The sequence below is a fragment of the Gekko japonicus genome, unplaced genomic scaffold (assembly GCF_001447785.1).
Source record: "Gekko japonicus isolate JY-2015 unplaced genomic scaffold, Gekko_japonicus_V1.1 scaffold244, whole genome shotgun sequence".
Lineage (NCBI taxonomy): Eukaryota > Metazoa > Chordata > Lepidosauria > Squamata > Gekkonidae > Gekko > Gekko japonicus.
This window is the reverse complement of record NW_015165838.1, coordinates 674,992-689,800: the sequence shown is the minus strand read 5'-3', so window position 1 is coordinate 689,800 and position 14,809 is coordinate 674,992. Positions and strand designations below refer to the sequence as shown.

General features: G+C 41.0%; 1 protein-coding gene across 2 annotated transcripts in view; it reads left to right on the top strand.

The window, feature by feature from the left end:
* Nucleotides 1–14,809, top strand: part of SLC9A7 (solute carrier family 9, subfamily A (NHE7, cation proton antiporter 7), member 7) — a 75,322-nt gene that overhangs the window by 48,407 nt on the left and 12,106 nt on the right. Inside the window, exons 8-13 of one of the 2 annotated variants that reach the window (XM_015410981.1) lie at nucleotides 380–485; nucleotides 1,856–1,944; nucleotides 2,656–2,769; nucleotides 7,296–7,407; nucleotides 8,802–8,955; nucleotides 13,677–13,736. In XM_015410981.1, coding sequence (XP_015266467.1) covers nucleotides 380–485; nucleotides 1,856–1,944; nucleotides 2,656–2,769; nucleotides 7,296–7,407; nucleotides 8,802–8,955; nucleotides 13,677–13,736 — 635 coding nt within the window. The remainder of the gene's footprint in view (nucleotides 1–379; nucleotides 486–1,855; nucleotides 1,945–2,655; nucleotides 2,770–7,295; nucleotides 7,408–8,801; nucleotides 8,956–13,676; nucleotides 13,737–14,809) is intronic. The other variant, XM_015410982.1, reaches the window with a different exon arrangement.

The following is a 14,809-nucleotide window of genomic DNA, read 5'->3' as shown; positions in this document are numbered from 1 at the left end:
TTGACCCGGAAACATTCATAAAAAGACCAGCTTGGGCAGAACCAGTGGGCTTATCTCAGTATTTACTGCATCGCATTGACTCTCCTCATATTCAGTATTCACACATGCAGACTAACTGAGGAGTTCTGTCTTTGTTTGCTGCTATTCTGATGCTTCTAGCCTGAAGACTGTTTTTACTAGTATCATTGTAGGCTGGTGAATATTTTTATGCTTTTTATAGTTTGTTCTGTTACTTCTATGGTTTATTTTACTATTTTACTGGTTGTTTTTAATTTGTGAGCTACCTTGAACAGATATCTGGGGAGGTGGCATATATATTTTCTAAGATAAATAACTGATAGCTGGAAGACCTTTTTTGCATCCTTAATAAAATAATTACGTAACAAAGTTTACAAAGCTGCACTGCTTCCCCTTGCTGGAGACGGCACTCTTTTTCCTGATGTCCTGGAGCACCTTCTTGTTGGCTGAAGCTTGTGGGTTTACAGGTAAGATGTCTTGAAAGATGAGTAGTCCTGGAACCAAGCAGTTTTGAGTTGACAGCCTGATCAGTAGAGTATCAGAACGGTTCTCCTGGAAGCTGGCTGTTGATTTTGTCATCTGTCAAAATCTGTCAGGTGAAACCTGCACCACAGTCTTAAAGAACTCGAGATGTTTCTGTGGGCCACAGACCCTGAACAAATTTACGGTGTGAATCTGGGTTACATTTTAATTCCATTAGTACAATTCTAACTCAGAATAAGTGGCATACTGTTTTTGGGTCCTGAAAGTGGAAGTTCATCTTCACTGTCTAGAACTAATTGATCTCTTTGTAGAAGATGGTCAGTTGCCTGGGATTTTGCTTTAATAGCCCAAGTCATCTCATGTCCTATTGTTTTGCGGAATGCTTTCACTTAATTGAGGAATCAGCTTGGATCGGCCAACAACTTTTCTAAGGGAATTTAGCGACTTACAAAACTGGTCACCACATAGCAGTAAGGGTGCTTTCTTCATTTCTGAAGAGCTATTTCAGGCATACTCAGTAGGATTTTTAATTTGAAACCACAGACCTCCAAAGCCCGTATCATTAGCTGTTCTTTAAAGTCCTTTCAGTTTTCAAAACTGATTTGCTATATGGCCTGAGGGATTGCATATACAAGAAATAAAGGCTCAAAATCCCCTTGGGTGCGAGGGACTACTTGCACAGTTCTTCAGATCTGTAGGTGTTTAATTTTCACTGTGTTAATAGTAGAATCATGAATCCCAAGAGAATGTATATACTGTGCTGATAGTTAAGGGGAGGGTGGGATACAAATCCATTTTTTTTAAAAAAAAATATAGATATATCTAAATCTATACAAATGTTCTGTGTTTGCATTTCTAGTCCTTGAAGGTGGTTCTTGGTGCTATTATTCTTGTGGAAAGAAGTGACTGTTCCTTTTTTTATGTTGGAGCAATGTGGATAAGTAGTATCTATCCACAGACTAATACATACTGGATGAATAGATCTTTATATACAAACGTGGAGTCTTTCCAACTTGTTTCCCATCCAGTAGTCATCTTGCCCGGTGGTGACACTTGTAGATTGATTTTTGCAGTATGTGGAAATACTCAATCGCTTTTTTTAAAAAAAAACCACTTAAAATGCTTGGGAGTTAACTTGCCTGAGGGCTCAGTTTTGGAATCTGCTTTTGGCAGCAGAACTGAGTCCTAGGGTATATGTAAGAAAGTACCATGGAGTCAGTCAGAGCAGCATCCTAGCTATTCCCTCCATGAAACAAAAGAAATTGAAAGAAGGTATGAAACTTAATGTGCTAAAGCTAGGGGGGGAATTATCTGCATCATTTGAAGTTACCGGATATGCTGCTTTTCATGGCAGGTGTGGTAGCTGTTCTGTTCTGTGGAATTACGCAGGCTCATTACACATACAACAATTTATCAGTTGAGTCAAGAAGCCGAACCAAGCAGGTGAGATGCTCCCCTCTCCCCTCTCTTTCCTTTCCTTCTCTCCTGCTGTGCTTGTAAATAACAGAGCCTGTACTGCGTTTATTCAAATACAACTGGGCAAACCATCTGCTGCAGAGTTTTCTTCTGGATTGTAGCCTTCCTTATGAGTGCCCTCTCATCTGGAAAAGCTCCCTGCACTTAACAAAACCAGTAGGCTGGTAGAGTCATTATTGCTTAGCCATAAAACGTACTCCCCTACCTGTCATCTGGGTGGTACAATCCAAGAAATACCACATCCCTGAAAGAGCCCCTTTATATGTTACCACAGCCATGTGGCATCTCCTTTCCTTTGGCCTGCTCTCTGGTCTGCTGTGAGTTCTAAAGACCTGGTTTCCTATGGTCATGTATCTCTTCAGCTACTCCTTTATGCTGTCTGTACTTTTTTATATTTAGGAAGGTGAGTCAGCATCAAAGGGTAAAAATAATCTGATGGGGGAAGAAACCCAGATGGTAATCCAGAGCGGCAGTTTTGTATGCACAACACTAGTAAAAATGGAAGTTACAAAATTATGGGCTTCGTCCTAAACCCTGATTTTACAGCTCTCATATCCATTTGAGTTCGTTTGTTTAAAATTGACTGCTTTGAATGCAGGAAGTATGTTATTTGTAAGAAGTATGAACTATATTAAAGTCCTCTAGCAGGCTAATACACTTTTTCATCTTTCTCCACAGCTCTTTGAAGTACTCCACTTCCTGGCTGAGAATTTCATATTTTCTTATATGGGTTTAGCCCTGTTTACTTTCCAGAAGCACATATTCAGCCCCATTTTCATCATTGGAGCTTTTGTATCCTTTCTTGGCTTTTTAAAATACAAGTTCTTCAGCTGTCTTTCAGAGTTGCAAAGCATGTTTTCAGGGTCTTTCTTCCAATTGCTTTATGGTAAGAGCTAGCAAGGAATTTAAGAGTGTTTTGGCAGTAGCAGTTGCTTTGAGGGTTTTTGTTTTTTTTAAAAAGCAAAACCTTGAGGTTTTGCTGCTGTTTCCCTTGTAAAACCAAAGACCTTGTGTTTTGAGAGTTGTGGTAGACCTTGGTCTCTAGTGCTGCAGTCAAAATAAGAAGACTGGCAAACAGACTGCTTAAATATGTACCTTAATTTAGAGTATTTATCCTGCATCTTAAAAGCAGTGTTAGGAAATCTCCTTAGAATTTTTAAAATAGGAGTAATAGACATGACTTGGCTTGATGCCAAGTAATTTCAGGCACATCTAATACAGTTGTACACAAGTATTCAGTTGACTGGCTTGCAAGGATTTCCTAGAAATTACATATTCGTGCTTCACTTTTCATAAATTACAAAATGTATCGCTCACATAATGAATTGTATGGGAGTTCTTTCCTTTTTGTAAAATACTGTGATTATCCATTGGTGTATGTAGGTGTTTACATGGCAGTGAATCTGAAGACCACTTGCATATCTTAGCAGATATGCACTGAAAGATGATCAGGGCTTTATTTGCAAAGATGTGGTATCTTCGTGCAGGTAATAATTGTTAAGGCACCGTTGCTCCAAGTATTATGTTTGCAGATGCTGGCAGTGGGTCATTTGGACCTGTTAAAAATGTAATGTGTGAAAGCATTCTTAATGAGAGTGTTAGACCAGTCCTTCCTAACACTGCTTTCTTTTTTTTTTATCTTTGCTTTCTTGATCAGAAAATTTGAAGCCAAAAAGAGCAACTCTGTTTCATTGCTTAACCGCGCAAGTATTTTCTGTTTTCTTTTGTCCAGAGAAGAACCATGCAAATACAGAGCAGAGAAAGCATTTTAAAGGAGTAAAGCACCTTCGATTCCTTTGATTCTTCCCTGCCGGTTCCAACAAGAGGCTATTTATCCTTCAGGAGTACTTCTGGTGTCTGACCCTGACTGAGGGGAAAAGACATTATTAACAGCATAGGGGGATTTGCAGCAAAAAAAGAAAAAACAATAATGGGTAGGGAAGAATTAACTATCCCCTCCTGCCACTGATCCTTCCAGGTACCCCTTGCATTCACTGTATCAGGAAAACACATGTAGCTCCATCCTAGGAAAATGTTAATCCAAGTGCACCCTGTTGTGAAAACTTTATCTGGTTTTATTACATACCTGAGGCTTCTGTTTCAGGCCCAGTGATGTCATTGCAAAATGATTAAGTTGAAGCGATTTTTAAATCTGTACGAACAAATGTTCATAAAATAGCTGGCATCTTTATGTTATGCCAGTTAACATTAATGTATACAGGGGACTTCTGGTTTATGGCGACACGCTGGCAGATGCATCTCCCGGGGATGTGATCTGCACACCAGTGGATAGGAGGGGGGGGCGAAGGGTCAACACCACCCCGGAGCCTTGGCAAAAGGCTCCTAGCCATGGGGTTTTTGAGGGAGGGGTGACCTCTTCACCAGTGCAATGCTGGGGAATTGAGGCGCTCCTTTGTCCCGACGGTCCTGCCACTGAGTGTGTCCGTATGGAACCAGAGCCGCTGACCTGGACAAGCGTCTGAGATCGAGCGGTTGAAACATGTTTCGAGTGAGGTCGTAAGACCAACAATGAACAGTGAGTCGGGTTAAAGCGAAGGCGAGAATTTAAAAAGAAAGCTCCCCCCGGGAGCGGTGAGAAAAGCAAGCGGGGGAGGGGCCCCTCCCATACGCATGAACTAAGAAATGATATACTAAGGGGGGAGTGGAAGCAAAAGTGTTGAAATCTGTTTTGAGATGCGGATAGGCGCATGGGCACATTTCAGAGGTTTTAGCAAGCTTTTATAAAAGTAAACAATCCATAAAGATGGTGGGGAAGAAGACGGAGAAAGACAAACTAGCAAAAGTGAAACTAGTGGGGAACATGAGCCCTCGACCGGAAGAGGTCACTGAGATCTCCAAAATGTTGGCAGACTCCTTGCGCCCTCTGCTGGACCAGATGACCAACATTAACCAACAGCTGACAACTCTAAATCAGAACCTTGCAACTCAGCAGCTCCAATTGACTGAAAGTTCAAAAATGATGGAGCAAACTGCTGAGAAGGTGAAGGAAATAGACGCCAACACCGAAAAAGTTAAGAAAAAGGTGCAGAAGCTGGAAAAAGAGCAAGCTTCGGAAGAATCTCAACTTCTACAGCTGCAAATGGAGAAAGCAAATTTGATCCTCCGGTTCCAAGGAGTCCCAGAATTAAAAGACGAGAATCTAAAGCGACTCTTGAGTGAAGCATTAGCTCCAGTTACAGATTTGAAAGCGGATTATATTGTAAGCGAAATGGATATGGTCTATAGGGCCTTTTCCGTATACATCAAGAAAAATAATCTGCCTGGGGAGATGGTGGTTAGATTCTCGAAGAGACCTGTGAGGGATTTAATCCTGAAAGCAACTACTGGAGCACCCTTGAAAATGGGGGACAACACCATCAGGATTCTAAAAGACATCCCATTTGAAATAAGACAGAAGAGGAAGAAATATAAAGATTTAATCCTTTTTCTCCAAACAAACAGCATTGCCTATAGATGGTTAATTCCAGAAGGCATCATTTTCAAACTACACGGTAAAAAAGAAAAGATGGACTCTGTCTCCAAAGCACAAGAGTTCCTGAGATTGTAACTGGGAGGGACAGACGAAGTTGCTAAGGAAGAAGATGACAGCAAATCCAGTGGCGAATTGGCCTCGGTGTCTTCTGATGAGGATTCTGCTTCTGAAAAGGGGGCAGCTGCCCTCAAACGTGCATATCAATTGAGGATTAGAAAAGATAAAACAAAATGAAGGCTGAAGGACTCTGAATTGTGCCATAAAATTTTTCTTTATTATTGATGATGCTCTTGAGGTTCTCTTTAAACAGTTAAATTAATGGATAAAAAAGATAAATAATTTAGCATAACCAACTATGTTCAATGTGATATTAGCAATTTTAGACTAACATTAACATAAACTGTTGTTATGATCTCCTATTCTTGGGATTTTAGTTATTAGTGGTTTTCTTTCCTTTCTCCCTAGATGTAGCTACCCTTCCCTATTTTTTCGTTGTAACTTGTAGTTATTAAAAAAATGCAATAAAAATCCCCTTTGGGGGGCCAAAAAAAAAACACATTAATGTATACAGGAAACATACAACATTACATATGACTAACTGAGGAAGAAGCCAACACTTTCTGTTCCTGTTTTCTTTCTGTGTGACATTTGAAGGAAAGTGGAGTAGATGGTGAATATCTAAAATGTAATAAATACTGACATTAACAAATGAGTGCTGGCAGTTCCAGACCAATTTTAGAGATGGACTAGTGGTTACTGAAACAATATGATAAGCATTTAGTTACACATTGTTGACCAGAAAGAAGATTAATCAATGAATGCCAACATTCCCTAAATTCATCTGGGATATCAGTATTCAAATACAAATGTTAACATATACCAAGTATTGAATGGTCAACACAGGTTTGTTTTTTTTAAGGATAGCAAAAAAATTGTAAAGTTTCTGGTAGTTGTACAGGCTTTAAGCTGAGAAACTATAAAAATTATAGGGGGAAAACTATCCATACCACATGGGCTGCATTCATATGAAAAGGACATAGGATAAGGACTCCTGTGGTAATTACTCAAGAAAAAGGTGGCTTACCTCTGTACTGTGTGCATATACTTTATGGAATGTGTTGTTCACAAGGTCGTATTTAGTGAATTTCTGTGAGTTATTCCAGAATTTTCATTTACTTTTTTTCTGATGGTGGAGGAGGAACAGAGAGGTTCATGTGAACAAATGAAGTTACTTTTCATTATAATACCATGCTTGGTGTTTCTTCCCCCTCTATTTTAACTCCTCTAGACGTGTTTGAATTGGTTCTGTAACAGAGGCATCATTTCAGGGAGGAACTGTTCTGCTTCACTTTTCATACAGGCAGTCCTTTGAATGTGCCTTCTTGAGAGTTACCTTGTTAAAGTGAGAACTTGAGGAGGAGTTTCAGCTCCCCAGGCAAACAATGAGGAACAGCCATTATACAAGGGTTTCATCACATTGGTCTAAGTATGGCTACGGTGATACACCATGAGAAGAGCTCAGAAGTTAAAATGCATTAACGGGCTCTTAAGCTGAATTGTTCCCATGAACTGGATTCAATTTGTAGTGTGTGTAGCACTGACTAGAAGCAACAAGGCGCTCTGTTCTGGAGGGTAGATGAGCAGATAGTTGCAGATGGCATGCAGGCTTGGGGGACGACTGAGCTGACTGCCATAGTACCTTCTTAAAGAAAGCATCGATACTAAGTAGAATATCTTTAAAAGGTAAGCCATTAAGTTGAAAGAAACGGCCCAATACTTGTGTGATGCTAATCTTGCTGGATCCTTAACCAAAAGGTGTGATTAGATAGCAATTTTCCTTGGGAGAGCTGCACACATCTACCCACTCTCTTTCTTCCTGAATTTGGGCAGAAGGCACAAGATCAGATGGAATTTTCAGCACATGATGATGTTTGCAGGTAAAAAAATGAGATTAATTCTGTCTTATGTGCCAAGCATTCCTGTCTGTGTAAAGGATATTATTCGTTCAGATTGCGTTTTTGTTGAATTAGGAAGAGTGCCCTTGTTCTGTCTGTGTGTTCTGTCTATGCTGTCAGTGGCCTTGGGCTCCATAAGGAAGACAGGCAGCTAATAAATGTTTTAAATAAATAAAATAAATCTGTGGCCACTAACTCAATATGTATCTCTTTGCACTCAGGCCGCCTTGTGCTCTGAATTTCAGTTGTTAGTCAAGCCAGTGTATTCTTATTTGGGCTTGCCTTCCAACCGAGAGGAGAATTGGGAAAGAATCAAGGCCTTATGGCATGGGTAGGGCAACACCATCTGGGTAATCTGGAGCTCCCACGCAGTTGAAACACGTAATCCCAGTTGGTCATACCCGTGGTAGAGCTGGCAGTGTTCCATCTCTTTCGAAAGTATGCTTGGGATTGTGTGGGTGTCAGTAAAGCCACTGCTTGCTGCAACTCCTCTGTTTCATCAAAGGTGCACTCCAAGGCTGAAGTATGAATTGGTAGAGAAATTGCAGTGCATTCACAGTATGCAACATCAGAGCCAGTTCTTCTTTCTCTTCTTCCTCCTCCTTGTGCTAGGATGGGGTGTGTGTGTGTGTTTAAGATGTGACACTAGAATAGGCCTTGACCGTCACTACAGTAAGTTTGCATGGGAACAGGGTCCTAAACTAGCTTATGAAAGGACATTAGACTTTAAGCATTCAAAGGTATGAAATAGCGTTAAGGTTTTAGGTAAGGGTGAAGCCGTCTGTGCTTAGATCGAGTGCTTAAATGTTCATGCCTAAGACCTTGGAACCACATAAACCTTATCTGGGAAAATATTTTTAAAAGAACAGGCCTGAGCCAGTTTTCCATAAGTGGCGAGGTTGAGGTGTCAGTGTTTCCTCTCTCATGTGGCTATTAGAAAGCTGTCTCAGCTGCCAAATCTTCCTCTCGTTTCCATATCCTTGCTTCCTCCTGCTGAGACTGGAAAGCTGTATAAATGCATACAGAAACTTCTCTCAGCTTAAGTAAAATAACTGAAGTGCATATTTTGGGGTTGTACAGCTACCACTTCTTTTGTGGGGCAGGGATTGAGTAGCCTGCACAGAGTCCTGTGAAAGTAGAGCTGCTTCGGCCATTAGTGTCTTAGGCTAGCAGTAGCATGCCTCTCTTTGTGGTACAATCTGAGAAACAGTATCCAAAGCTGGCGCTGAGCCTGAATGGCACAGGTGGACAAATCAGCTGGCATTGTAGCCCATGAAGCATCTGTCTTAACCTCTCAATTCTGCATGGAAGGAGCGGCATCGCAACAATATCCCTCGCATCAGGAAGCTTATGTTCCTCTCCTTTACTGTCTGCAGGTCTTAGAGGAGCCATGGCCTTTGCTCTAGCCATCCGAGACACCGCAACTTATGCTCATCAGATGATGTTCACCACCACCCTTCTGATTGTCTTCTTTACTGTTTGGGTAATTGGCGGTGGCACAACACCCATGCTGTCCTGGCTGAATATAAGGTATGCATCTTGAGAGTAAAACAGAATCCCCAAACTCTCTTGCTATGTTATGCTGTTTTGTTTGAGTTGTTAAATACTTCGCTGCTTGGTAGTCTGGGCAGCTTTGAAGGTCTGTATGCATGTGTGTATTTAACATGTGTCTTTTCTAAACAAGATCAAGCCAGGCGGTCCTACTAGACTGCCAAAATCCTCCCGTATTCTTGCCTATAAACGATGGCTGCTACTTCCTTAGAATATACCTCCCTATATAAAAAGAAATGCACTGGCTACCTGTTCGCTTCTTGACACAACTGAACATACTTCTTGTTACCTTATAATTTCTGAATGGTTTAGGGTAATTTAAAGCATCACTTACCCTCATTAGTATCTGTCCCTCAGTTAAAATCTTTCAATGACTTCCCAGTCAGTGTATTCCCCCCCCCCTCCGCACAGCCGGGTGGTTACCAGAGAACAGGACCTTCTCCTTCAGTGGGGGGAATTCAGCCTTTTGGCTGTGATTTGTTCCTTTCACTTACATTGCTATAAGTGAGTTTGATAAGGCTTCTCTGCCCCCCCATCCGGTCTGATTTAGCTTGGAGATTATTTTTTTATTCTTCTGGGGTAATGAACAGTTGTGTGGATTGTCACTTACCAACAGTTAAGGCTTTGTTTACTGTGAGCCACCTTGAAAGCCTTTGTCTGATAAGGGGGATAAAATATTTTAAACAAATAAAATGAGGAGCTCCTGTAACAAGGAGATTGTCGGCCCAGTTTTGTACAACACAGGCATTTGTTTATGTACTGTCTGGATATCTTCCCTGCATGGAAGCTGCAGCTTCCAAGTATTCAAAGTTTATTTTGGAAGCTGCAGCTTCCAAGTATTCAAAGTTTACCTTGTACTGGTTGGAGGGTGGGGTGGTGGGCTTCATCCTTTATCTAGTTAAAACAACGTCTTCCCTCTGTTGCATTTTTACAAACATTTTTGTTTTCAATGTTTGTCCTGTGTTTTTATTGTAATTTCCTTCTGCCCCTAACCTTGACAAACGGCAAATCACTTTGGCTTGAAGTCACTTCCTGTGGTTGAATAGAATTACCCAAAGAGCTTTATCATAACCAACTCTTAAAGTGAATAAATGCCCATTGATAGGAGGAAGAAGTTGGTTCTGTGCCTTCTCTCCTAAAGTGATGTTTCATAATAAACCTAACAGAGAATTATTCAGTTCTCTGTTCTTGCCAGTGTACTGTAACCAAACATTCTGTATGGGATTGCTGTCATTTTCCATGCCTCCTACAGTATTTTCAAGTAGTTTTACTGGTTCTTAACTTGGCTTTTTATGGCCTTCTTGCTGGTACTGCATGAGATCATATTCAGGCATCTGCTTGGTGTTTGGTCATATTTATTTGTCATGACATTTCAGAACTGCTTTACTCCCCAACAAGGCCCTGAGGTGGCTTATAGAAATTTCCAGAACAACCAGTTTAAACAATAAAACAACATAACTTAAAGGGTAGGGGCTGTGGCTCAGTGGTAAAATTTCTGCTTCGCATGCAGAAGGTTCCAGGTAATGAGTGATGTGAAAGACCTCTGTCTGAGAACCCAGAGGTCTGCTGCCCATCAGAATAGACAATATTGACCTTACTAGGTCAGTGGTCTAATGCAATATAATGTGGCTTCATTTTTAAGCAAAACAAATACATCCTGGTCAGATACTTATTTATTCACTGGACTGCATGTCATAGACCCTAGTCTTTGAGCCATGGACCGAGAACCTTTTTGGCTTGTGCCAAGATTAGCAAGGGCTTCCCAATTTCATCCCCTCCAGACAGTGCAACAAAACCCCTTAGAAAAACCTGGGCTTCATAAGTGTTAAAAACCAGATGCTCTTCTAATTTGGGGGGGGAGTGTAACAGGAAAAGACAAGCAAACTTATTGCTTGTCTTCAGTTCTTGTTCTCGGCAAATGAAATGTAAACCGTTTTGTAAGTGTGCTTGATAGATTCTGCTTGGTTGGCCTGGATGGCCACCATTAATTGCTGTGTTACCATGCAGGTGAGGAAATATAATGTTAAGAGTATGGTGAACAACTATGTTGAGTAAATATGTCGATGGGGCGTGACAGGTCTGAAAATAAGTATATCCTGTCTGGAATTAGCTCAAATAGTTCTGCCAGGCAAGTCAATCTACCTGGGGCAAGCCTTCAGGAACTCTGAACATGGTTTGATATAAATCCTTTCCCTTAATTAACTCTGAGCAGTTCTCTGCCAACTCTGGTGTAATGAGTTGCCCTGAGAATGGCAGTAAATTGAGCTGCATGAGATGAAATGCTTCATCCAGGAGATGGCAGTCATGGACAACTGTAATTTAAAAAGAGCAAGTTGGTCAGTTTTCAAGACAGGGCTGCCATACTAGATACCGAACAGAAGCCTTCCTGTATCAACAGTACTGGATGCTAGCAGAGACCTGGTTGCCCGTGTGACTGCAGCATAGCAGAACACATGACTGACAGTGGACTGTGATCATAAATCACTGAAGTTCTAGTCTGCAGTTTATAGTTTGCTGCCATATGTAGGACTGCTTAACAGAGCAAACATGGAAGATATTGAAGCTCCTGCTGACACTTCCAAACAAAACTCCTGAACTGTGAGAAGGTTCTTAGGGCCACTTCCCCAACTGAGGTTTTTCTGTGCCTTGGCTTCCAAAGGGGGGAGCTTCCACACAATGTCATGCTGTAAGTATCCTGTTTCCAGGTTTTCCTTGTCCTCAATATGTTTTTTTTTTTAGAGCAAACACAGTCCAAGGGTGTTAGCATGTCACCTGGAAGGAGCGGTATAGATTTCCCTGCCCTGCAAAAGTCCCATCTACATGTACACTGTTTTCTTACCAATTTTTTAAAAGCTGTCAGGTGATGCAACGGGGGGGGGAAGCTAATTGCTATAGCGCTAGAACAGTACTACCACTTTCCTGCTAAAAACTGAAAGATCTGTTGTAGCAATATAGCGGGTGCATGAAGGACAAAAAAGAAAAAGGTGGCAAGTTGCTGTGGCGTTCAAGCTGCTGAGAGCCATTGCAGAGTTACTGCTGAAGATGCATGGCAGGGAAAGGAGAGAAGAAATTGTACAAAAGATTCTCGTGTGGAAGCTCTGTTGAAAAGATGCATGCCTCTGCCTTTACAGTGCCTAATAAAAGCAACATGGAGAATACTGACAGTCTGGAAACAGCCAATATTGCTGGGAAAGGAATGATACAATAGCCTGTTTAACATCTGAACGATATTTTGTAGTCATTTTGGGCATAACAACACAATAGTGTCTGCTTGGCCTACTTCATATAGATTATTTTATTCGTTTGTCTAGCAAACGTTTGAAATGAGTGACCTTTCTAAGAAGCATGCTCCCTTTGGGAAGTGCAGCTGCATTCAAGTAATGAATTAATAAGAGAATTCAAAAACCCAGTCTTCCTTCGTGTAGACATTAAAAAGATAGTCTTCTGCCTATGGCACATAACAGCCTTTAAAGAGAGAAAGATCTTGAGAGTCAGGAAATCAAAAACCACTTGCAGCATTCTTCTGCAAAAAGTAGCTGACTTAAGCTATTTCCCCCCCCTGCTAGCTCTAACAGAGGAAGGAAACATGACCGCAGCTGAAATAATGATTTACTGTTTGTTAGAAACGGGATATCTAATGAGCATGAATTCGGATATGAATGTAAACTAGCCTAAATACTTCTCCTTTTTAAAAACAGGAGCTGAGTTTTGAAAGCTGTTGTATTTTTTTTTAATTTGAGAGATGCATAGAGATAAGGATTCACCCACAGCTGAAGTTGGTAATTTCAAAGCATTTGTGCCTTTGTCTCTTGGATGTTAACCACCCTATCTTTGTGGTCTGGACTATCAGTAACAGGTTAGGTCAGCCGCTTCAATGAACTGAATGAGTTAATGGAAATAGTTTTTCATCTCCTTTGCCTCCTCTCATCAGCAAACTCATCTAGTTGCGATTACTTCTTCAGAAAACTGTCTTTTTCTAAATCACGAGCCTAACAGTAATTGCCAAAAATAGTTGACCCTATAGAGTTTATCACGTTTTTGAACAGTAAGCTTATGGTGATATCATAGATGGCCTCTGAGAAAGAGTGAGATTAAAAGGCACAGTCCGAGTGAGTAGTAATAGGCGCAAGGAGCCTGAAATTGGGGTTGCTGAACTCAGGAGACTAAGGACTGGGAAAAGATGGGCTTGAGGAAAGGGGAGTTGAAGGCCACAAGCATGATGGGAGGAAGAACAAAAAGGCATTGAATAAAGTCAGCAGATGAGGCAGGAATAGGTTAAAAAATGAGAGGGGTAGCAGCAGCCAGGAGAAACTGGGCAGGGGGTGGGGATAAGAAAGTAGAAGTGGTACCTGTTCTATAGAGACAAGAGAAGAAGCTCAGAAGGAGGAGGCAGAGTTAGAAACTAGAAATAGTTCAAGTGTGGAGGGAAAGCTGCCATTCCTTTATGACCTTGTCTGTCTTCCAGCACAGCTGGAACCCAAAACAAATAAAATGTAATTTAAAATTCCAATAAAAATACAGGTATAAGCCTCTGGATCCCCTTCTTTGTTTGTAATGTTTGATTTTAATTCAGCCCCGCCCTTGCTTTTTACTTGTTATTTGTGTGTTTGCCAGTTTGTGTAAGTTGGCGGTGGGGTACCAAGGGATCGCAGCCATTTCCCCCCCAAAGTTATTTACATCCCATTCTTATGCCGTACTAGAGTTGGCGACCATGTTCCATCGGTGGAAGAGATGAATGAAAGCCGCTGGCTGTACTTCAGGTGACCATATCAGCTCCGTTGATAACAAATTATGCCTGACGCTTGGCTTTCTTCATCTTTCTAACCTAAAGTCTGTCTGTCTGCTGCATGTCTTTCGCTTAGCAATATGGAAGACTCTACAGCTCTCCTGTCCTGATTTTATGCAAACTTCCCTTCTTGTGGGCTGAAAGGAGGCAGTTGTTGTTTCTCCATGGTGTGTTGCCTCTTAAGTTAAAGGAGTGCAGAACGTTACAAGTACACATTTTCTCAAGAAGCCTTGTGTTCCCTTCGGATGTCACTCCCCCACCCACACACTTTGACTAAATCAGTATTTGTTCTGTTTGAGAATTGGCCTTTTGCTAGGCTGCCCTTGTAGAGCTCTATGACTTTCAGGCATCATTCTGGCACAGAGAAGATCTTCTCAAACCAAGTCATTAATTGTGCAGTCCTTTGCAGAGTTACTGGAGTCTAAGCTGAAGATGTAAAGACTTAGGGAGAAAATCTTTACAAAACTGGGGGGGGGGGTCTTTCCCCTCAAGAGGATTTTTTCCCCAATTTTTTCCAGTGGAAAAATAGGAATTCGGGGGGGAGCACTGAGGGGAAAAACCCTAGGAAAGATTTTTCCCTTTTGGAATGAGTGAAATATTTAAGGGCAAGATTTTACTCATTCAAAATGTGTATACTGTGGACACATACAATATTTTCAAGGATACATTTGTTTAAATGTGATTAATCCTCTATACAACCTGTAATGTACACATGGGGATAGAACACTATTGAAAAGACCAGTGTTCTTAATATTATAAAGTTTATCTCAATATCAAATATGCTACCAGTCTTATTGTGACTGTATGATATGTTTTTGTCCAACACCTTAATTGCTAGCAAATTTGTGTGTTGTGTTTTCACCTTACTTTGGGCCACCTGAGAAGCAGGAAGAAATAAAGTACATGTGCAGTGGTAGCATAGGGTGCAGCGGTTTGCAGCTCTCTCTCTCAGGTATCAGCTTTAGGAGAATGAAGACATTTGTAGAAGTGTAAAGTATTAATGTGCCAAATAGTACAATTTTATATGCTAGCCCAAATGTTTTATGG